Genomic DNA, 23,396 nt, shown 5'->3' on the forward strand with positions numbered 1-23,396 from the left:
AGGGTATTCCCTGACAGTGGGTACCAGGAGCGGGAGACACAAGCCAGGGTATTCCCTGACAGTGGGTACCAGGAGCAGGAGACACAAGCCAGGGTATTCGCTGACAGTGGGTACCAGGAGCGGGAGACACATGCCAGGGTATTCCCTGACAGTGGGTACCAGGAGTGTGAGACACAAGCCAGGGTATTCCCTGACAGTGGGTACCAGGAGCGGGAGACACAAGCCAGGGCAGTCCCTGACAGTGGGTACCAGGAGTGTGAGACACAAGCCAGGGTATTCCCTGACAGTGGGTACCAGGAGTGTGAGACACAAGCCAGGGTATTCCCTGACAGTGGGTACCAGGAGCGGGAGACACAAGCCAGGGTATTCCCTGACAGTGGGTACCAGGAGTGTGAGACACAAGCCAGGGTATTCCCTGACAGTGGGTACCAGGAGTGTGAGACACAAGCCAGGGTATTCCCTGACAGTGGGTACCAGGAGTGTGAGACACAAGCCAGGGTATTCCCTGACAGTGGGTACCAGGAGTGTGAGACACAAGCCAGGGTATTCCCCGACAGTGGGTACCAGGAGCGGGAGACACAAGCCAGGGTATTCCCTGACAGTGGGTACCAGGAGTGTGAGACACAAGCCAGGGTATTCCCTGACAGTGGGTACCAGGAGTGTGAGACACAAGCCAGGGTATTCCCTGACAGTGGGTACCAGGAGCAGGAGACACAAGCCAGGGTATTCCCTGACAGTGGGTACCAGGAGCGGGAGACACAAGCCAGGGTATTCCCTGACAGTGGGTACCAGGAGCGGGAGACACAAGCCAGGGTATTCCCTGACAGTGGGTACCAGGAGCGGGAGACACAAGCCAGGGTATTCCCTGACAGTGAGTACCAGGAGTGTGAGACAAAAGCCAGGGTATTCCCTGACAGTGGGTACCAGGAGCGGGAGACACAAGTCAGGGTATTCCCTGACAGTGGGTACCAGGAGTGGGAGACAAAAGCCAGGGTATTCCCTGACAGTGGGTACCAGGAGCGGGAGACACAAGCCAGGGTATTCCTTGACAGTGGGTACCAGGAGCAGGAGACACAAGCCAGGGTATTCCCTGACAGTGGGTACCAGGAGCAGGAGACACAAGCCAGGGTATTCCCTGACAGGGGGTACCAGGAGCGGGAGACACAAGCCAGGGTATTCCCTGACAGGGGGTACCAGGAGCGGGAGACACAAGCCAGGGTATTCCCTGACAGTGGGTACCAGGATCGGGAGACACAAGCCAGGGTATTCCCTGACAGTGGGTACCAGGAGCGGGAGACACAAGCCAGGGTATTCCCTGACAGTGGGTACCAGGAGCGGGAGACACATGCCAGGGTATTCCCTGACAGTGGGTACCAGGAGTGTGAGACACAAGCCAGGGTATTCCCTGACAGTGGGTACCAGGAGTGTGAGACACAAGCCAGGGTATTCCCTGACAGTGGGTACCAGGAGTGTGAGACAAAAGCCAGGGTATTCCCTGACAGTGGGTACCAGGAGCGGGAGACACAAGCCAGGGTATTCCCTGACAGTGGGTACCAGGAGTGTGAGACAAAAGCCAGGGTATTCCCTGACAGTGGGTACCAGGAGCGGGAGACACAAGCCAGGGTATTCCCTGACAGTGGGTACCAGGAGTGTGAGAGACAAGCCAGGGTATTCCCTGACAGTGGGTACCAGGAGCGGGAGACACAAGCCAGGACAGTCTCTGACAGTGGGTACCAGGAGTGTGAGACACAAGCCAGGGTATTCCCTGACAGTGGGTACCAGGAGTGTGAGACACAAGCCAGGGTATTCCCTGACAGTGGGTACCAGGAGCGGGAGACACAAGCCAGGGTATTCCCTGACAGTGGGTACCAGGAGTGTGAGACACAAGCCAGGGTATTCCCTGACAGTGGGTACCAGGAGTGTGAGACACAAGCCAGGGTATTCCCTGACAGTGGGTACCAGGAGCGGGAGACACAAGCCAGGGTATTCCCTGACAGTGGGTACCAGGAGCGGGAGACACAAGCCAGGGTATTCCCTGACAGTGGGTACCAGGAGTGTGAGACACAAGCCAGGGTATTCCCTGACAGTGGGTACCAGGAGCGGGAGACACAAGCCAGGGTATTCCCTGACAGTGGGTACCAGGAGTGTGAGACACAAGCCAGGGTATTCCCTGACAGTGGGTACCAGGAGTGTGAGACACAAGCCAGGGTATTCCCTGACAGTGGGTACCAGGAGCGGGAGACACAAGCCAGGGTATTCCCTGACAGTGGGTACCAGGAGTGTGAGACACAAGCCAGGGTATTCCCTGACAGTGGGTACCAGGAGTGGGAGACACAAGCCAGGATATTCCCTGACAGTGGGTACCAGGAGCGGGAGACACAAGCCAGGGTATTCCCTGACAGTGGGTACCAGGAGCGGGAGACACAAGCCAGGACAGTCTCTGACAGTGGGTACCAGGAGTGGGAGACACAAGCCAGGGTATTCCCTGACAGTGGGTACCAGGAGTATGAGAGACAAGCCAGGGTATTCCCTGACAGTGGGTACCAGGAGCGGGAGACACAAGCCAGGACAGTCTCTGACAGTGGGTGTCTGCTTGGGACATGGAGAGATGGTACCAGTACCATTTACATCACTTCCCAGTCAGAGGGTGCGGGTTTAAAGTTCACAGGCATAAACACTGGAGAACTTGAAGTACAGAACTGCCCCACGGATGGAACATTAAAGTTGGCCCCCGTTTACCCACCTGAGGATATTTGAAAAGAACCTAATCGTGGCACTGCCTAGTGTTTCCAGCCCTGGCCAGTTCTCACATTTCCGATAAATTGCGGGGTCAGTCCAGATGAAGGGTCAACCATCCCTTTCTCTCTCTTGATGCTGCCCGGCCTGCTGAGTTCCTCCCGCACTTTGTTGCTCTAAATTCCAGTCTGCAGTCCCTTGTGTCTCCAACGTTCCTGTTTGTGGAAGTTTACTGTGCTCATTGCATCTTTCCCAGACTACAACAGCAACTTGAAAAGCAGGGCACTGACTGAAATAGTCTGATGTCCACAACTATGGGCACGTTCCTTTTAAACAAATGTTGGCTCTTTACTTCTGCCCACTCATTGCACTAGACAAATCTCACCTTCTACTACACTGGAAAGCCAACCCTCTCCCTAGGCAACAGGAACATTTCAGACCGTTTTAGTCTCTGTGATCAGGGGCTGACGTAGCAAGCTGCCCCAGGGAGCACAGCCCTCTCAAATCACCCGTTGTAAAACACCATCCCACATCTGCAATATAAATCAGGTGATGAAAGGGACTTGCACCAAAAACTGAATGGCTGACGTCAACAGAGCTTGAAGTTCATGTTCAGCGCTGGTTTTGGGAAAGACTGAATGAGCTGCTTCAGGAGAATCAGGATAAAGTTAACCTCTGGCTGCTGCCAGGGAAAACATTTATACAGTACGCAGATTAACCCTGACCTCCCCACGTCAGTGGGGATGGGGAGGGAGTGGCACCATCAATACAAACAGGGTCTCCCCTTTCCTTGTAGCATGGACACGGAGAGGACTGTGTGTCTTCTGGAAACCCTAAAGCATTTCACAGTCATTGGAGTTCTTACGGTGTCAGTGAAGTCAGGAGCGATGTTTATAGGCTACTGTTGAAACAACAACAGGGTTTGGCAAGTGGGAGGGTGGGGGATACATGACTCACACTAGATACGTTCGCTGCTCACTCTCTCTCTGGTCAGCATGGTCACTGAGACGCTAACACTGGAGACTGGGAAGGTCGCAGAGCAGGCAGGGCTGTACTGAATATAAATTTCATAAAGCAACGTCCCTACACATATGAACTTCCAAATAAAGATGTTTTTAATTTTGTTTACTTGTGCTGACCTGAAGTGTCTGGGGACAAGACCTATGCAATGCAACACTCTCAAGTGTAGCAACAGGATCACAAGTACTTTGCAAAATCAACGGTTCGGATTATCCCGGGTCGCTCATGCAGGTGCTGGACTGATTCCATGAATGGAAACTCCTGCGGAAACTCGCTCAGTGGTTTACACAACAAAGGTGCCATGAGTTTGGAGATGCAAGTGTTCCTAGCAACGAATGCTTGGGCTACCGTTCATCCACTGGTGACCATCGTTCACAGGTTGAGCAGATCACTCACAGGGAAGTACGCCAGCCCTCCACAAACTGACAGTTAACCTCCTGATCAATACTGCCAGTATTGCATGGGTTACCCTGGGTGCTCTGTACCTCCTCACCTCCCAAAGTGGTTCCTGTAAAATACCCCTTAGTGCTGGTAAGTGGCAAAAACAGCAGAGAGAAACAGGACGGATGGAACGATTCTGCTCGGAGCTGATGGTCCAAAGGGCCTCCTGTGTTTCCGCACATTGGGCACAGGACAGAGCACGGCTGAAGGGCTCACTATGCCTCACACTGGTGCAGATATAAAACTGTCAGACCATACAACACCTTCCTTTGAACTCTACTGAACCCAGAGTTCATGCTCCTCTCCGCCCATGCTGTCAGAAGGTCGGTTCATGAAGCCCTGCCCCAGGACGCTCATTCTCAAAGCAAGGCACCACATGTGGTTGTGACCAGACCTTCGCTTCTACTGCTCCAGAGGAGATGGAGGTTTAGATACTAAACGGCATTCCCCCGTGGTGAGCCTGAAGACAGCTAAACATGATGGGTCCCGAAAACAGATGCAGACTGGGCAGCTTGCTAATTTGATTATGCCAGCTGGGACTGAACTGCAGGAAACAGCCACACCACACACCCCACACCACCCCACAGACAGGCTCAAATGGAAAGGGCCTGTGGCTGGAGCCAGCGACAGGAGTTTGGGTAGAATTACCCTGATCTGGAACCACATGAGCTAGTTTCCTCAGTTTCCTCAGGCCCTGCTCAGGGCAAAGAATATAGTCATAGAGACAGGCCCTTCAGCCCACTGTGTCGGTGTAGACCATCACCCACCCAGTCACACAATCCCACACAAATCACGTTTTTACTTCCACCTCATTCCACTCAACTACACAATAGGAGCAATTCACAGAAACAATTATCTTACCAGCCTGCATGCCTTTGGAACACGAGACGAGATTGGAACAGGCAAAGGAAACACATGCAGTCATGTGCAATCACCAAAGTCAGGATTGAATCCAGGTTTCTGAGGGTGGGAGCTGACTTTGAGACCACTGTTACCACTAAACCACCCCCCGCCCCGGCTTCAGAGGATGCAGCCTTGGTTAAGGAAGAAGGGATAGGCAAGTACCCGCACCCAGGGAGCCAGAAAACTGCCCAAACTAGACTAAAAGCGGCAAAGGCCAGCTGCTGTGTACAAAATGGCTGTACAAGTCTCTGCGTACAAAGTGGCTGTACAAGTCTCTGCGTACAAAGTGGCTGTACAAGTCTCTGCGTACAAAGTGGCTGTACAAGTCTCTGCGTACAAAGTGGCTGTACAAGTCTCTGCGTACAAAGTGGCTGTACAAGTCTCTGCGTACAAAGTGGCTGTACAAGTCTCTGCGTACAAAGTGGCTGTACAAGTCTCTGCGTACAAAGTGGCTGTACAAGTCTCTGCGTACAAAGTGGCTGTACAAGTCTCTGCGTGCAAAGTGGCTGTACAAGTCTCTGCGTGCAAAGTGGCTGTACAAGTCTCTGCGTGCAAAGTGGCTGTACAAGTCTCTGCGTGCAAAGTGGCTGTACAAGTCTCTGCGTGCAAAGTGGCTGTACAAGTCTCTGCGTGCAAAGTGGCTGTACAAGTCTCTGCGTGCAAAGTGGCTGTACAAGTCTCTGCGTGCAAAGTGGCTGTACAAGTCTCTGCGTACAAAGTGGCTGTACAAGTCTCTGCGTACAAAATGGCTGTACAAGTCTCTGCGTACAAAGTGGCTGTACAAGTCTCTGCGTACAAAGTGGCTGTACTCTGTACCACCGAATGACCTCTCAAAGTTCCAAAATTCCTGAGCGATTCCAAAAATTCTGGATGGATGCAGAGCTGAGGAAACTAGCACTAACTCCCCACAACATGAAAGCTAGACCCAGAGATGAGCTGAGGGCTGGACTGGAAAGAGGGGTATGAACCTGACCCATCCTGCTTCAAAGCAAGATCTCTGCCTGGAAAGACCTGCAATAGAGGGGAGCTGGAGCAAAGATTCATTCACAAGCTCCGAGCTCTACTCAGCTGGATACACAAACTACCTGGAGAGAAAAGAAAGCAATAAAGGGGATTAAAGTAGCACCATACAACCCTCGCACAGCAGCCAAGGACAACGTCAATCTGAACAGCAATCAATGGCTTCACACTGACTTCTCTATACTGTCAAAGCAGCAGCACCCCGTGCTACTAACCTGGCAAATTACTTTATCCACTGGCAAGCCCCTTTGAGAAGGAACACATCCATCAAGTTGGGAAGAGTCCAAACAAAAGCTTACAGTCAGCCAAGCAACATGAGCAGGATGAGCTGTTAGATCTCTGTGGCCACAGTCACTGCTCAGGACGCAGTAAAGTTAGCAGTGACTTTGTGCACGAGGTCCCATGCTCCGCAGTGCAAGAATACAACTCGACAGTCATATCACTTCAGTGATGTTATCTGAGGGACCAATACAGGCTGGGTCAGCAGACCAATACTCTGCCCCCATTCGATATTGAGCCATTGGGTTCGAGAAGGCAGGTGGAAGCTCGATTAAAAATTGACCAAGTTGTGAAATGGCTGCACAAAATGCACAAAGCTGACACAACTCCCAATGAAGGGGCTGCATTCCTACTTCCAGTCTGCAACTAGATTACAAATCCTGTGTTGTCAATGTCTCTTTCTCTTTAAACATTGTCTCTGCCTGATGGCCGTTTATACATTCCCATTTGATCTCACTAGCATAAGTTTTCCCTTTAATTAAATATAGTTAGGATTCCATTCCAGTGCATTCATTTTGCCCTCTAATCACTCTCCATCACTATCGACTACTTGCTGCTCTGATAGACTCCAGCAACATAATGTTTATGGTGACGTTTTGCTCCAAGCCAATCACAGACTCTCAGAACTTACTGCACAAAAGACATCCATTTGGCCATCGTGTCCATGCTAAGTGAAGAGCTAACTAACCTAGTGCCACTTCCTTGCTCAGGGCCACTAACCTGCCATCCACAGCACTTCATGAACTCATCCAAAGATGTTGACCTCATCACCCTTCCAGAACTTTGCCAGCTTCTAGAAATTTACTTTTCCCCTTCTCTTCCTTAACTCTTTAATTCCTTTAAATTTGCTGTTTGATCACTTTACTCAGGAAAATAGGACCTTTCTATATTTATTCCATCAAAGCCTTTCAAATTTATACATCTCAGTTTAGCATCCCTCAGCTCTGTCTGTTCCAAATAAAACACACCTAGCCATTTAATCTTTTACATGGCTACAAATTTCTAGTCCTGGCAGCATCCCTGACCCTCTCCAGCACAAGCACATCTTCCCTGTGATGTACCAGAACTGTACCCAATACACAATCTGGCCCTAACCAGTGAAGTACCCCAGCTAGTAGGGAATTTGAACTCAACTGTTGACAAACTTAATTGTTTTTAGTGACCTTTGAGGCAAGGGATCTGACAACTTGATCAGCTCCAACCCAGAACTGACTTTATTCTGAGGTACTTTCAAAACAATTCTCACATGGAAAAGGAGACAGAATAACTGGGGGGGGGGGGGGGGGGTGGAATTAAATGTCACTTTAGTCACTGTGCCCATTTGGAAGATCATTTCTTTTCAAAAATTGCACTTGCTTCCTATTATTGAAAATCTAACAGCCATTTCAGATTAACACTGGTAGTTTCACTGGTTTAGTTAAATACTTATATCACCTATTTAACAGTTATTTTAACTATTTATTTCACAGTGTTCAACCATACAAGGATTCTTCCAGATTTTTTTAATTAAGGTACTAAGATGCTGTCTCTCCACTGTCTATGCCTCTCATAATCTTATAAACCTTGGACTGATTTACTCCTGTGGCCTAGTCCCTTGTGTGTATCAAGACAGAGCAGCAGGTCGCAAGGAATGCCTCGCACATGGTTGGGGAAATGCAGCTGATATCATGAGAAGCATAGACGGTGGAGAGACAGCATCTTTTACCCCAGGGTTGAAAAGTATAATACCAGAATACCAGAGGTTAGAGGTGAGAGGGTGTAGGTTCAAAGGAAATGTGAGGTGTAAGAGTTTTTTTTAATGTACAGAGATAGTAGTAGGGATTTTTATGAGATGCTTAGATAGGGAATGATTGTGAGGGAAATGGAAGAGCATTGTGTAGATAGAAGGGATTAGTTTAGTTGGCCATTTGATTACTAATTTAATTGGGTTGTCATAACATTGAGGGCCAAAGAGCCTGTCCTGTGCTGTACTGTTCTATGTTCTGTTTGCTTTTATTTAGGAGTTCGTTGCCATGACAGTGATGAAGAGCCCATAGAAAACTAATCTTTACTTTGTAATAACTCATTAACAAATGTAATAAATCACTGATACCACTTATGATTGATGGGAAACTGACAACAGCATTCTCAATAGTCAATCTGCTTTGTGTTTCCTGTGTGTGTGTGTGTGTGTGTGTGTGTGTGAGTGTGAGTGTGAGTGTGAGTGTGAGTGTGAGTGTGAGTGTGAGTGTGAGTGTGAGTGTGAGTGTGAGTGTGAGTGTGAGTGTGAGTGTGAGTGTGAGTGTGAGTGTGAGTGTGTGTGTGTGTGTGTGTGTGCGCGCGCGCGTCCTTAACTCCTGGTGGAGTCGTCGGGGTGCCGTCATGACAAGCTTTCTGGTGATTGATCATCGTCTTGGGCATCTGAAACCTGGCGGAGTCCGTCCCTCTCCAGGTTTTTTTACGAGGTCGAGTTGCTAGCTCGACACTCAACCCAGGCACGGATGGAGGGCGTGCAAGGGAGTCGAATCTAAATCTATTTCAGCATTAAGTTCCTGTAAAACCCCAAACGAAGTAATTGAGCACACAGCAGGGACAATGACAAACACGTGTTCCAGTCTGTAACAAACCACCCTCCCTGCAACCGTCACAAAATGGGAAAACGTGGATCTGATCTGCGTACAAGTATGGGATCAAATCCTGTACTGGCAGTGAGTGCTAGTGAACGGACATTGGCTGAGAAGTGGGAATGTTGTCTCAGAGTCTGGTGATCATTGATAAATGGGAAAGCAAATTGCCAAGAGGACACCGAGTCTACAGGGACATAGACAGGGCATGTTTGTGGGGAAACCGTGGCAGATGGGGTTTAGCGTGGGGAAGGCATTCTGGTACAACTGAATGCCAAAACGTTGTTTAAGTGGACTGAGACATTGATGAAAATTAAAAATTGATACCATGGGGATATTTAGAGAGATTGCGGAGACCTCATACAAGAAATACCAGAGGTTAGAATACAGGGGATTAGGTATAAAACTGGGAACACTGGCTTTCTGTGATTGAGAAAAAGCAAGCAGACCTTGTGGGAACAGTGGCGCCACCAGAGCCCGGCTTCAACCCGTGTCAAGTTTACCCTTTCTCCCTATGACCTTCTGTCGGCTCTGGGTCCCTCCCCGCATTCCAGAGAAGAGTGGAGTAGTAGACTAATTGCCCAGTGCATAGCTGAGTGGTAGAAATCCTGGTGGGCTGATAAGAATAAAAATGGAGTTAGTGTTAAGCTGTTGATGCTAGGCATGAATATAGCGGCTGAACAGTCTGAGACCATGCTGTACGACAGATTGAGCTTAGCAGTAAGACAGAGAATGGGAGGTGTGCACACAAATACAAGGATCAGTGGAATTCCTGACACTAAACAACTGTGAATATGCTTGCCAGTGGGAGATGCAGATTTTTGGGCACTGGGACATCCAAAGATCATGAGCCCAGGAAAGAAAATGGAACTGAAGGCAAAATCTTCCATGACAGGGGTTTGCATGCAGTCTTCCTGCTCCTGTTGTACACGTTCTCCCAGTCCCTCACAGCTGTGATCAAGTATATTACGATCAAGGGAAAAGTGTATAAAATCAGCAGCAAAAACAGGCCCTTCAGCCCATCTCTTCCAGGCCTGCACTCAGTCACCCCTTTATTAGGTACCTGCTACATGTTCTTGCTGTTGTAGTCCATCCACTTCAAGGTTCAACAAATTGCACACTCAGAGATGATTCTTCTGAACACCACTGCTGTTTGAGTTACCGTTACCTTGCTGTCAGCTTGAACCAGTCTGGCCATTCTCCGAACTCTCTCATTAACAAGGCATTTTTGCCTGCAGAACTGCCATTTACTAGGTACTTCTTGCTTTCCACACCATTCTTTGTAAACTCTAGAGACTGTTGTGGATCAGCAGTTTTGAGATACTCAAACCACCCACCTGGCACCAACATGGTTAAAGTCTCTTAGATCAGATTACTTCTCCATTCTGATATTTGATGCTTGATCTCAGCCATAAATGCTTAAAGCATGCAGACTTTGTCAAGAGGTTGAGTTGCTATTCAGATCCTCATATACAACAGACTGCAGAGCTGACAGAGAATGGTGCAAAAAACAAAAACCATCCAGTGAGCAGCAGTTCTTGAAGAGAGAGGTCAGAGTAGAGTGACCAGACCACTTCAAGCTGACAGGAAGTAAATTAAATAATGACAAGTTACCACTGTGGTGTTCAGGAGAGCATCTCTGAGCGCACAACACATTGAACTTTGAAGTGGATGGGCTACAGAAGAGCACAAACATACACACACTTTATTAGGTACAGGAGGCGACCGAGTGGACGCTTCAAATAAAGGTAATGCTGTCCGCGTGGTCCAAGCAATGTTGTACAGGGAGATCTGTGCTCCTATATCCCAATGAAGGTAAGCATCCTGTATGCCTTCTTCACCATCTTATCTTTCTGCTCCGCCATCTTCAGGGACCTTTGAACTTTGCCTTACCACTCACAGTACACTGTATGCCCTGTACTTAAATGCATCACCTCATACTCATCAAGATTAAACTCAATCTGCCATGCCCAACTCACCAGCTGATTAATATCATTCAGTAGCCTAACGCTCTCTGACATTATCAACAACATGGCTTGAGCAGCACAGGATAGAGCATTGGGCACTCAGTGGTTGACCCCCTTACCTTGCAGACAGACATCTGATTGGTGGTGAGCGTGCCAGTCTTGTCGGAGCAGATGATTGATGTGCAGCCCAGCGTCTCCACGGAAGGAAGGCTCCTGACAATGGCATTCTTCTTGGCCATGCGTCGGGTACCCAGGGCCAGGCAGGTAGTGATGACAGCAGGCAGCCCCTCAGGAATGGCAGCCACTGCTAAGGCTACTGCAATCTTGAAATAGTAGATGGCACCACGCACCCAGGACCCGCCGTGGACGGGGTCGTTGAAGTGCCCAATGTTGATGACCCACACAGCCACGCAGATGAGAGATATCACCTTGGACAGCTGCTGGCCAAACTCATCAAGCTTCTGCTGGAGAGGAGTCTTCTCACAGCCGGTGGACGCCATCTGGTTGCGAATCTTGCCAATCTCCGTGTTGACCCCTGTGGCCACCACAACACCCAGCGCCTTCCCAGCCGCGATATTGGTTCCCTGAGAGAAACAGCAAGCAAAGGCAAGGTCAGCTGGAAAAATGAATTTAATAAGGCACCTAAATTTAAAAAATATCATTACTATCCACGTGAAATTATGCTTCATGCCACACACATAAAATGTTGGAGGAACTCAGCAGGTCAGGCAGCATCTATGAAGGGAAATGAGCAGTCGATGTTCCAAGCCGGGGCCCTTCATCAAGACTGGGAAGGAAGGGGAAGATTCCAGAATAAGAGGAGGGGGGAACACAAGGTGGCAAGTGATATGCGAGACCAGGTGAAGGGGAAGGTGGGCGGGTGGCTGGGAGAGGGGGAAATAAAAGGAAGGTGATAAGTGGAAGAGTCTAACGACTAATGCTGAGGGGAAGGTAAGGGTGCCATACGACTGGGGGGGAAACAAAAGGGGAAGGCAGCAAAAGGGAAAATGGTGCAGAAGTTGATGTTGATGCCAGCAGGTTGAAGGCTACCAAGATGGAATATGAATTGAAAGAACAGTTGTAAAAAAAGGTCTTGATTGCTGGCCTAAACTTTAAGTAAAACCTTTCATTCCCAATGCATGCCGTCCTGGTCACCCCATTACAGGAAGAATGAGAGGGCTTTGGAGAGGGTACAAAAGAGGTTCACCAAGATGCTGCTTGGATTAGAAGGCATGTGTGAGAAGGAGAGGTTGGACACACACACGAGGTGAATTCTCTGGGACAGCAGAGGCTGTGGGAACATTTGATAGAGGCTTTGTAGATTATGAGAGGTAGATATTCAGAATATTTTTACCAGGATAGAAGTGTCAAATACTAGTGGGCATGGATTTAGTTTAACAGAGATGTGTGGGGCAATGCTTGTTTTTATACAGAGTTCCGGGCACCTGTGACAGTGGTGGAAGCAGATACAATAGAGGCAATTAAGAAGCTTTTGGACGGATGCATGAAAATCCAGGCAGATGAGATTTAAAACAGCATTGTGTTTGGTTCAGACACAAGTGGCTGAAGGCCCTGTTGCTGTTTTGTATTCTCAGCCTCTTCACAGTAGCCATTTCCTTTCCGACTTATTGCAGAACTACACAATTGCTCCAGAGACTATGTTCTTTATAGCAAAGTCAACTACAAAACCCGCAGTGCCAGTCTGACACAACAAACTGATCTCTGCTTTTGTCAGTCTCCTTTAAACCAGCTGGCTATCTATGTTTCTGTTACAAAGATCCTCAATTAATTCCTTTCAGAAAAGCAGTTTCAATTTTCCCAGAAAATAACTTGCCCATACGGTGTCAGAGGATCTCCTCACAAAGCCTGCTCTCACTCTTCACCCTGAATTGAAAAAGCCTTCCATGCACTACATAATAACTGAGAGCTCACAATCTCTCAGAGGTGACAGCCAACCGCCCGAGGGAGCTCACAACCTATCAGAGGTGACAGCCAACCGACCGAGAGAGCTCACAATCTCTCAGAGGTGACAGCCCACCGCCCGAGAGAGCTCACAATCTCCAAGGTGACAGCCCACCGCCCGAGGGAGCTCACAATCTCTCAGAGGTGACAGCCCACCGCCCGAGGGAGCTCACAATCTCTCAGAGGTGACAGCCCACCGCCCGAGGGAGCTCACAATCTCCAATGTGACAGCCCACCGCCCAAGGGAGCTCACAATCTCTCAGAGGTGACAGCCCATCACCCGAGGGAGCTCACAATCTCTCAGAGGTGACAGCCCACCGCCCGAGGGAGCTCACAATCTCTCAGAGGTGACAGCCCACCGCCCGAGGGAGCTCACAATCTCTCAGAGGTGACAGCCCACCGCCCGAGGGAGCTCACAATCTCTCAGAGGTGACAGCCCACCGCCCGAGGGAGCTCACAATCTCCAACGTGACAGCCCACCGCCCGAGGGAGCTCACAATCTCTCAGAGGTGACAGCCCACCGCCCGAGAGAGCTCACAATCGCTCAGAGGTGACAGCCCACCGCCCGAGAGAGCTCACAATCTCTCAGAGGTGACAGCCCACCACCCGAGGGAGCTCACAATCTCTCAGAGGTGACAGCCCACTGCCCGAGGGAGCTCACAATCTCTCAGAGGTGACAGCCCACCGCCCGAGGGAGCTCACAATCTCCAACGTGACAGCCCACCGCCCGAGAGAGCTCACAATCTCTCAGAGGTGACAGCCCACCGCCCGAGGGAGCTCACAATCTCTCAGAGGTGACAGCCCACCACCCGAGAGAGCTCACAATCTCCAAGGTGACAGCCCACTGCCCGAGGGAGCTCACAATCTCTCAGAGGTGACAGCACACCACCCGAGGGAGCTCACAATCTCTCAGAGGTGACAGCCCACCGCCTGAGGGAGCTCACAATCTCTCAGAGGTGACAGCCCACCGCCCGAGGGAGCTCACAATCTCTCAGAGGTGACAGCCCACCGCCCGAGGGAGCTCACAATCTCTCAGAGGTGACAGCCCACCGCCCGAGGGAGCTCACAATCTCTCAGAGGTGATTGCCCACCGCCCGAGGGAGCTCACAATCTCTCAGAGGTGACAGCCCACCGCCCGAGGGAGCTCACAATCTCTCAGAGGTGACGGCCCACCGCCCGAGGGAGCTCACAATCTCCAACTTGACAGCCCACCGCCCGAGGGAGCTCACAATCTCTCAGAGGTGACAGCCCACCGCCCGAGGGAGCTCACAATCTCTCAGAGGTGACAGCCCACCGCCCGAGGGAGCTCACAATCTCTCAGAGGTGACAGCCCACCGCCCGAGGGAGCTCACAATCTCTCAGAGGTGACAGCCCACCCCCCGAGAGAGCTCACAATCTCTCAGAGGTGATCGCCCACCGCCCGAGGGAGCTCACAGTCTCTCAGAGGTGACAGCCCACCGCCCGAGGGAGCTCACAATCTCTCAGAGGTGACGGCCCACCGCCCGAGGGAGCTCACAATCTCTCAGAGGTGACAGCCCACCGCCCGAGGGAGCTCACAATCTCTCAGAGGTGACAGCCCACCCCCCGAGAGAGCTCACAATCTCTCAGAGGTGATCGCCCACCGCCCGAGGGAGCTCACAGTCTCTCAGAGGTGACAGCCCACCGCCCGAGGGAGCTCACAATCTCTCAGAGGTGACAGCCCACCGCCCGAGAGAGCTCACAATCTCTCAGAGGTGACAGCCCACCGCCCGAGAGAGCTCACAATCTCTCAGAGGTGACAGCCCACCGCCCGAGAGAGCTCACAATCTCTCAGAGGTGACAGCCCACCGCCCGAGGGAGCTCACAATCTCTCAGAGGTGACAGCCCACCGCCTGAGGGAGCTCACAATCTCTCAGAGGTGACAGCCCACCCCCCGAGAGAGCTCACAATCTCCAAGGTGACAGCCCACCGCCCGAGGGAGCTCACAATCTCTCAGGTGACAGCACTCCACCCGAGGGAGCTCACAATCTCTCAGAGGTGATCGCCCACCGCCCGAGGGAGCTCACAATCTCTCAGAGGTGACAGCCCACCGCCCGAGGGAGCTCACAAACTCTCAGAGGTGACAGCCCTCCGCCCGAGGGAGCTCACAATCTCTCAGAGGTGACAGCACACCGCCCGAGGGAGCTCACAATCTCTCAGAGGTGACAGCCCACCGCCCGAGGGAGCTCAATCTATCAGAGGTGACAGCCCACCGCCCGAGGGAGCTCACAATCTCTCAGAGGTGACAGCCCACCGCTCGAGGGAGCTCACAATCTCTCAGAGGTGACAGCCCACCCCCTGAGAGAGCTCACAATCTCCAACGTGACAGCCCACCGCCCGAGGGAGCTCACAAACTCTCAGAGGTGACAGCCCACCGCCCGAGGGAGCTCACAATCTCTCAGAGGTGACAGCCCACCGCCCGAGGGAGCTCACAATCTCTCAGAGGTGACAGCCCACCGCCCGAGAGAGCTCACAATCTCTCAGAGGTGACAGCCCACCGCCCGAGAGAGCTCACAATCTCTCAGAGGTGACAGTCCACCGCCCGAGGGAGCTCAGTCTATCAGAGGTGACAGCCAAGTTGTCTACATATTTCACTGTCATAATCTCAACTTCAAACTTTCAGTGTTGAGTTATTCTGCAGCTTATTCCCCCCACATCACTGATGCTTCGGTCAGCAATGAAGGCTCTCCATCTCTGTCTGTCCATACCGTTGCACACAGATGTAGAAGGATCCTTCATGGCTGTTTCCGTAACAATTTTTCTTTAAACCAGTCAGGTTTGTTAGTCCCGAGCTGAATTCCTGAACTTCGTCCATTCTTAGTCAGGCCGCTACCCTTTGAACTGTTTGGCATGGGTGATCCTACCAAGAGACAAAGCACAAGGCCCCAACTCCAGGCTATTGAGGCAGGTAAGCCTACAAGCCCCGTGAACAAGGTAATGGTCCTCCTGGAGGTTCAACTACAAATGTCATTGATAAAATACCTCCACCTGCCAACTTTACCTTTATCAAATTCAACACCTACATTTAAGATGCCACTTGCTCAAGTCCACCAGTTGGTTACATTCTCAAACACCTCCACATTTTCTTCTGCACCCTTCCCTAAGCAGATAGAAAGTGGGAACAATGACGTAAGAACGTCAGATTTGAGCACTAAACCAACTTGATGTGGAACATTTAGATCATAAGACCATAAGACATAGGAGCAGAATTAGGCCATTCAGCCCATCGGGTCTGGTCTGCCATTCCATCCTCGCTGATCCTGGATCAAAGGATACAGATGTAAGGGGATACACTAAATTCTGGTTAATTGGGCCATCAGTTAAATGGAGCAACCACTTATTTGGAACAACTCTTAAAGAACAAAATCTATTCAAGAAAATAGCTGGGATTCCCTCCGTTTATCTGGGACACTATCTTGCTTTATTGGGATAGAAAACTGTTGCCGAAAAATTTCTAACTAGCATTGATCACATGCACTGGTTTGGGTGCAAGACACTACACCACGTTTTGAGTGAACAGTTTTTAAACAGCATCAGGTGCATGTTACATCCACTCTCTCTGCACTAACCCCAACCTCACCATCAGACCCGCAGACAAAGGAGGTGCCGTAGTAGTCTGGTGGTCAAACCTCTACCTCACTGAGGCCAAACAGCAGCTCTCCGACACCTCCTCTTACTTACCTCTGGAACAGGACCCCACCAAAAAACATCAAACCATTGTCTCCCATACCATCACCGCCCTTAACAACCCCGGAGACCTTCCATCCTCAGCCAAAAAACTTTCAATTCTCACACCCTGCACTGCTCGATTTTACCTCCTCCCCAAGATCCAACAAGCCTGACTGTCCCGGTAGACCCATAGTTTCGGTCTGCTCCTGCCCCACTGAACTTGTATCTGCCTACCTGGACTCCATTTTGTCACCCATAGTTCAGTCCCTTCCCACCCACCTACATCTGGGATAGATCCCATGCCCTCCACCTCTTCAATAACTTCCAGTTCCACTTCATTTTCACGATGGATGTCCAATCCTTATACACTTCCATTCCCCATGAAGAAGGCCACAAAGCCCTCCGCTACTTTCTAGACAATCGACCTCACCAGTTCCCCAACACCACCACACTCCTCCAGTTGACAGAACTGGAACTGGTACTCACACTTAATTACTTCTCTTTTGGGTCTTCCCACTGTCTTCAGACCAAAGGGGTAGGTATGGGCATTCACATGGGCCCCAGCTATGCCTGCCTCTTCGTGGGTTATGTGGAACAGTCAATGCTCCAAACCTATATTGGTACTGCTCCCCAATTCGCTACATTGATGACTACATTGGTGCTGCTTCCTGTACCCATGCTGAGCTCGTCAATTTCATCAACTTTGCCTCTAACTTCCACCCAGCCCTCAAGTTCACTTGGTCCATCTCGGACATTTCTCTCCCCTTTCTCGATCTCTCGGTCTCCATTTCTGCAGACATCTTCTATAAACCCACTGACTCTCATAACTACCTCGACTAAACCTCTTCCCACCCTGCCAAATGTAAAAATACTATTCCCTATTCCCAGTTCCTCTGTCTCAGCCGCATCTGCTCCCAGGATGAGGCTTTCCGTTCCAGGACATCTCAAATGTCCTCTTTCTTTAAGGATCATGGTTTCCCTTCTGCCGTCATCAATGATGCCCTCACCCGCATCTCTTCCATTTCCTGCACTTCAGCCCTCACCCCATCGTCCTGTCCCCACAACAGGGACCGTGTACCCCTTGTCCTCACCTACCACCCCACCAGCCTCCGGATCCAGCATATTATCCTCCGCAACTTCTGCCACCTTCAACAGGACCCCACCACCAAGCACATCTTTCTGTCCCTACCCTTCTCCACTTTTTGCAGGGATCGTTCCCACCGCAACTCCCTGGCCTACATGTCCTTCCCCACGGATCTCCCACCTGACACATCCCTACAAGAGTAAGTGCTACACCTGTCCCTACTCCATTCAGGGCTTCAAACAGTCCTTCCATGTGAGGCAACACTTCACTTATGAGTCTGTTGGGGTAATCTATTGCATCCGGTGCTCCCGGTGAGGACTCCTCTACATCGGCGAGACCCAACGCAGATTGGAGGACCACTTCATTGAGCACCTCAGCTCCATCGGCCACAACAGACAAGATCTCCCAGTTGCCACCCACTTCCACTCTGCTTCACATTCCCATTCGGATATGTTCATACATGGCCTCTTCTACTGCCATGATGAGGCCAAACTCAGGTTGGAGGAGCAACACCTCACATACCGTCTGGGTGGTCTCCAGCCCCTTGGTATGAACATTGAATTCTCCAACTTCAGCTAATTCCCTCCCCCTCCCTTCCCCCATCCCAGTTTCCCTCTGCCTCCTCCTCTAGCTGCCTATCACCTCCCTCATGGTTCTGTCTCCTTCTACTACCCATAGTGCTTTCCCCTTACATTCCTTCTTCACCTTTCTGCCAACCCCCTCCCTGCTTCTCCTCCCTTACCCCTTGATCTTTCCCATTACTGGTTTTTCACCAGGTACCTACCAGCCTTCTCCTTCCCACCGTCCCCCCACCTTTATGGGGCCCCTGCTGTCCTGACGAAGGATCTCAGCCCAAAACGTTGACGGCTCATTTCCAGAGATGCTTCCTGACCTGCTGAGTTCCTCCATTTTGTTATACCTGTCCACTTGAGGTTACAGCACACAGGCCACTCTGCAATACAGATCTCTTCCCCAGTTATGGTGCAGAACAGGCTCTTTGAGCTGCACCGCCAGCATTCCCCGACTTAACCCTCGACTAATCAAAGGACAATTTACAATGACCAATTAACCTTGGATTAAGGGGAGGAAACTGAAGGATCCGGAGAAAACACACATTTCATGAGGAGGACATACAGACTCTTTATAGCTGACACTGCCAATGAACTCTGACACCTTAAGTGTCCTGCTAACCACAGTTCTACTCTGGCACCCAAGGGTCTCGGCTTGAAAAGTCAACAGCTGTTCCCTCTTCATAGATGCTACCTGACCTGCTGAGTTCCTTCAGCATTTTGTGTTTGTTACCTATAACACCAGTTATTTTCTTCTGGCCTGTAAGATGGTGAACATAGCCCAGCACATCATACAAACCAATCTACTGTCCTTGGACTCACTTTACACCACACGCTGTTGGAGCAGTGCTGTCAGGGTAATCAAGGACACGACCCATCCAGCCAACACACTTTTTGTCTCTATTCCTTCCAGAAGGTGGTTCAGGAGCTTGAAGATTCATTCGGCCAGATTTGGGAACAGCTTCCTTCCAACTGTGATAAGACTGCTGAACAGACCCTGACCCGGATCTGGGCCGTTCCTTCCAAATATCCAGACCTGACTTGCACTACCTTACTTTCCCTTTTCTATCTTCTAATTATGATTTATAATTTAAAATTTTATTATATTTACTTCGATTTGTACTTCACAGAGCGCGAAGTGCAGAATCAAATATCGCTGTGATGATTGTACTCTCTAGTATCAATTGTTCGGTGACAGTAAGCGTCAGAATTCATTGCTGGGCTAATTTTCAACTCCTAAGGTCTACCTTAATTTCCAACTGTATTTAAACCCCCAGAACAGTGCAAAGCAATTTTTAGAGCCTTGCCTGCAGAAGATAATGAAGAATTATACCCTATTGACAGTGTGAGATGAAATGTGAAAGAATATGCTGAAAATGTACAGATTACACTTGGGAAAAGTTGGCCAAAGAGCCAAAAGAAAATTGTGCTCAACACAAATTGTTCTCCCCATTTCATTGAACTAATCTGCAAATTCCAATTGTTAATAATGCAAAATTGTACCTGACAGCAGAAAGAGATCCTGAGAAATAGCTTTTAACTTTCATCCTAGAAATAACTCCTACCTTTGGTTTCAAAGGCACACTGAACTTCAGGGAAATGTATACAGTATACATCCTGAAATTCTTTTTCTTCGCAACCCTCCATAGAAACAGAAGAGTTCCCCAAAGAATGAAGACAGTTAAATGTTAGAACCTCAAAGCCACCCCCAGCTCCCCCCACTTGTAAACATCAGAAAAGCAACGATCCCCCCCCCCCCACCACCAGGAAAAAAGCATCAGCAACCCCCCCCCCCCCCCCACGCCGAGCTCTCAAATGTGAAGCAGAGCATCAACACGGTTTATACGTACCGAAAACAACATATTCTTCTTGTCCTGGTTTACAGCCCGTGGGTCAGGCACGGGATCATTGTGCTTGATGACAGAGACAGATTCCCCTGGGTATAGAAAGGAGAGACAGAGTGAGGGGACATAGAACACACAGAATGGGGATTCCCAAAGTGAACAGATCTGTCCACCGGTCACATACTGACCAACAGAAGGCTCACTGTAAAGAACCACTGGCAATGAAGGACCGGGTGGGCTAATACTGACACCAACTGGGTGCTCCTGAAAGCTAGTTTGCAAAGGCAGATGATTTTGGAATATCATTTAAGGATCTTTGGTGAGAACACAACGAAGTTACATCTCTATTCAGAAACATTCAGCAACTGATAATTTGATATCTTTTCCCAATCAGAAAAGAAGCAAACATTTAGCTCTGCCCACTGAGCATCTTGCCTCTGGATCCTCGGGATGAATGTAAAGGAAATAAAAGCTGAAAGTTAACGAGTGCGACCACTCGCTTCTAAACTGCAAATGGAGCTACTCACCTGAGGGAAACATCGCTCAGAACAGTTAAACAAATTGACGGAGATTAAGCAGCAAGATCAGTCAATAAAACATCAGACAAGGGCTTCACATTTTTACTCAGCACACTAAATGTTGACTCCAGCGATAAAGGGAAATCGGGCTCTCCAGATTCTTACTGCAAACCTTTATCATGACAGGGCAGTGAGGGCAGCTTGGTAGAGGACTGCTACTGCGTATACTCAGTGTATGGACCATCCATTTGCATATCTCAGTGACCTGCTCGGACTCCTAGTGTGTGCAATTACAAATATCATCTTTATATTGGAAATCCATGGAGTTGGATTTAAGTTTTACCCAGCTAAAAGAGCTAAAGGCATTTATGAGGTTGAAAATGGTGAAAACCATCTTTGCTTCTGCCACTAAATCAAACAGTATTCATGACTGTTGTTCAAAGATTTGTTGCTTGTTCGGGAGGTCCACAACGGTGACTTTACCCTGGCAGAGGGCGGGGAGAGTGCTCGACCGCTGGACTTGTGACATCCTGGTGATCCTTTATCCAATGGATTACTGTAGTTGATTACTTGCTGAAGTACCTCTAGCCAGTGTCCCAGATTAAGCCTGAACAACCCAGTGTCTGTTTAGCGCAAGAGAATACTCTTTATCCACAAATCACAGAGGAACATTTTAACCCTCTTACTTTTTCCCTTTCCAAGTCCAGCTTTTACTTAAAATGAGTGCTTGGCCTTGCCCGAGATAAGAGCAGGTTGACTTGTAGAATTCCTCAGCTATGTTCCAAACAGAAGTCTCAAATGTGGTTCCTGCACCTGATTTCCTGAGCAAGATCACGATCCTCCCCAGCAGCAAAGTTACCACCTTTCAGGTTAACGTCTCTCTTTTCCACATTTGGTTTTGTTAACCAAAAGTTTGTGTTCAGCAAATCATGTATTTGCACTGTGGAAAATGGACACACATTGGCTGACGGGTGAGAGCAGAGGGATAGGGGGATGGGAGCTGCCTCCATCACTGGCAGTTGTGTTTACCTAGGCCTCGGGGGCCAGTGGTTTCACATCCCAGTCTGAAGACAGGCCAACAGCCCAGTTAGGTAAGGGCATCTCCAGTGATTAATTTAATATTTTATTCAACTGATACACAGGCTGAGCCTGTGTGTACTTGTCCAACGTAGTCACCTTTGAGAAGATAGTGGTGAGTTACCTTCTCGAACTGCAGCAATCCTTGATGTTAGGGAGAGTGCTCTAGGCCTCAGGCTCAGTGATGGTGGAGGAAGGGAGATACATTTCCAAGACAAGACGGTGTTGTGGCTTGGAGGGTAACTTCTATGTTTCCATGCTTTTGTTTTAGGTGATTGAAGTGGCGGATTTGCAAGGTACTGTCTAAGGAATTTTGGTGAGATGCTACAGTGTGTCCTGTAATTGGAACAAACTGCTTCCACTGTGGTGTGGGATGGCATGCCTTTCAGTGGGCTGCTGAGCCGAGTGTTGCTGAAGCTACACTCATTCAGGCAAGCTGCGGCTATTCCATCATGTGGACGTGGCCTCACATGGCTGGAGCCTTGTAGATGGTGGACTGGCTTTCTCAGCCTGACCGGCTAGTGCAGCCATTGGTATGAGGTTACTGCAGGTCAGTATCTGGTGAGTGAGTGCTGCTTTGCTGGAGGAGCCGACTAATCTGATTTTTAAAAAAAGAACAAAGCCTTTGATTTTCTCCTTCACAACATACTTCAGAAATGCAAAACAAACGGGAAGAGTCGGCAGTCATTTGCAGAAATTTCATGCAATTCAGCACTCCTGGACCTACGCTGAATCATAGGATGTGACATTCTTTTTTCCACTTACAATGACAAGAAGTGGCTTCCCTCCAGAGCTGCTCGGCCAAGTGCTGTGTCTGCCAATCCATGACCTCACCATGCAGGTGGCATTATTTGGAAACGTGTCTGCTTGGAAAACAGAGGCTGCTATTCCTGAGAAACCACCATCCAAAACCACTAGGAAACTGGAACTGATGGGAACCACAGGACAGGAAGAACTATTCAAGACCTTTATTTTATTAAACACACCAACGGTCTGCAAAATTGTGCCTGCAGCCAGAGCTGGGCTTTTCTATCTGGGTATTGAAAAACATCACTAGCACTTAAACATTTTTGCCAATATTTATATTAATATACTGTAGCTTCTCTGGGGATAGCATGTCTTAGAGACTGGGAAGGTTTTCCAATACAAAAGAGCAGACAGGGCAGGGGTGGGGGACTGCCATATTGTTGCATGCCTAATTACACACTTTTTAAGTGAGCCACTATCTAGTCAGAGCTCACCCTGCTCCTGGTGTCAGGAAGGCGTCAAATATCACATGGAGCGGCACCAACTAAAAAGCCAGCTTGTGCCTCTTGCTGGGGTCTGGAGAAGGGGTGCAGCATACAGATCCCTTTAAGACTCCCAGAGCTGGATGCTTTACTGGGGGTGCTGATTGTATAAAGCGAGGAGCAAGAAGGCTTTTCAAAGAAGATACGTGGTACAAGGTCAGGAATCAAGCCCGGCTGTTAGTTAATGACTGGGCATAAACGGTCAAATTCAAGGAAATCTTCTTTCAATTCCAGGTCCCTTCTTCCATGTTAATGATCCCTGACCCTAGTCAATGCAGAACAACTCAATCACCAGCATCTTCTGCCACCAGTATCCAGCAACCACGAACTCCACTGCAATCTCTCTCATACCCCTCACAGCAGACCAACACGGCAGCCACTTCCAGCAACCACGAAC

At 49.5% G+C, this 23,396-nt stretch overlaps 1 protein-coding gene across 1 annotated transcript in view; it reads right to left on the reverse strand.

Annotated features, from left to right (window-relative positions):
• Nucleotides 1–23,396, reverse strand: part of atp2a3 (ATPase sarcoplasmic/endoplasmic reticulum Ca2+ transporting 3) — a 299,782-nt gene that overhangs the window by 174,331 nt on the left and 102,055 nt on the right. Inside the window, exons 7-8 of the mRNA XM_059972937.1 lie at nt 20,122–20,207; nt 11,089–11,553 (exon numbers count right to left, since the gene is read on the reverse strand). Of these exons, the coding sequence (XP_059828920.1) occupies nt 11,089–11,553; nt 20,122–20,207 (551 nt within the window). The remainder of the gene's footprint in view (nt 1–11,088; nt 11,554–20,121; nt 20,208–23,396) is intronic.

Source organism: Hypanus sabinus, chromosome 6 (assembly GCF_030144855.1).
Source record: "Hypanus sabinus isolate sHypSab1 chromosome 6, sHypSab1.hap1, whole genome shotgun sequence".
In the NCBI taxonomy this organism is placed as follows: domain Eukaryota; kingdom Metazoa; phylum Chordata; class Chondrichthyes; order Myliobatiformes; family Dasyatidae; genus Hypanus; species Hypanus sabinus.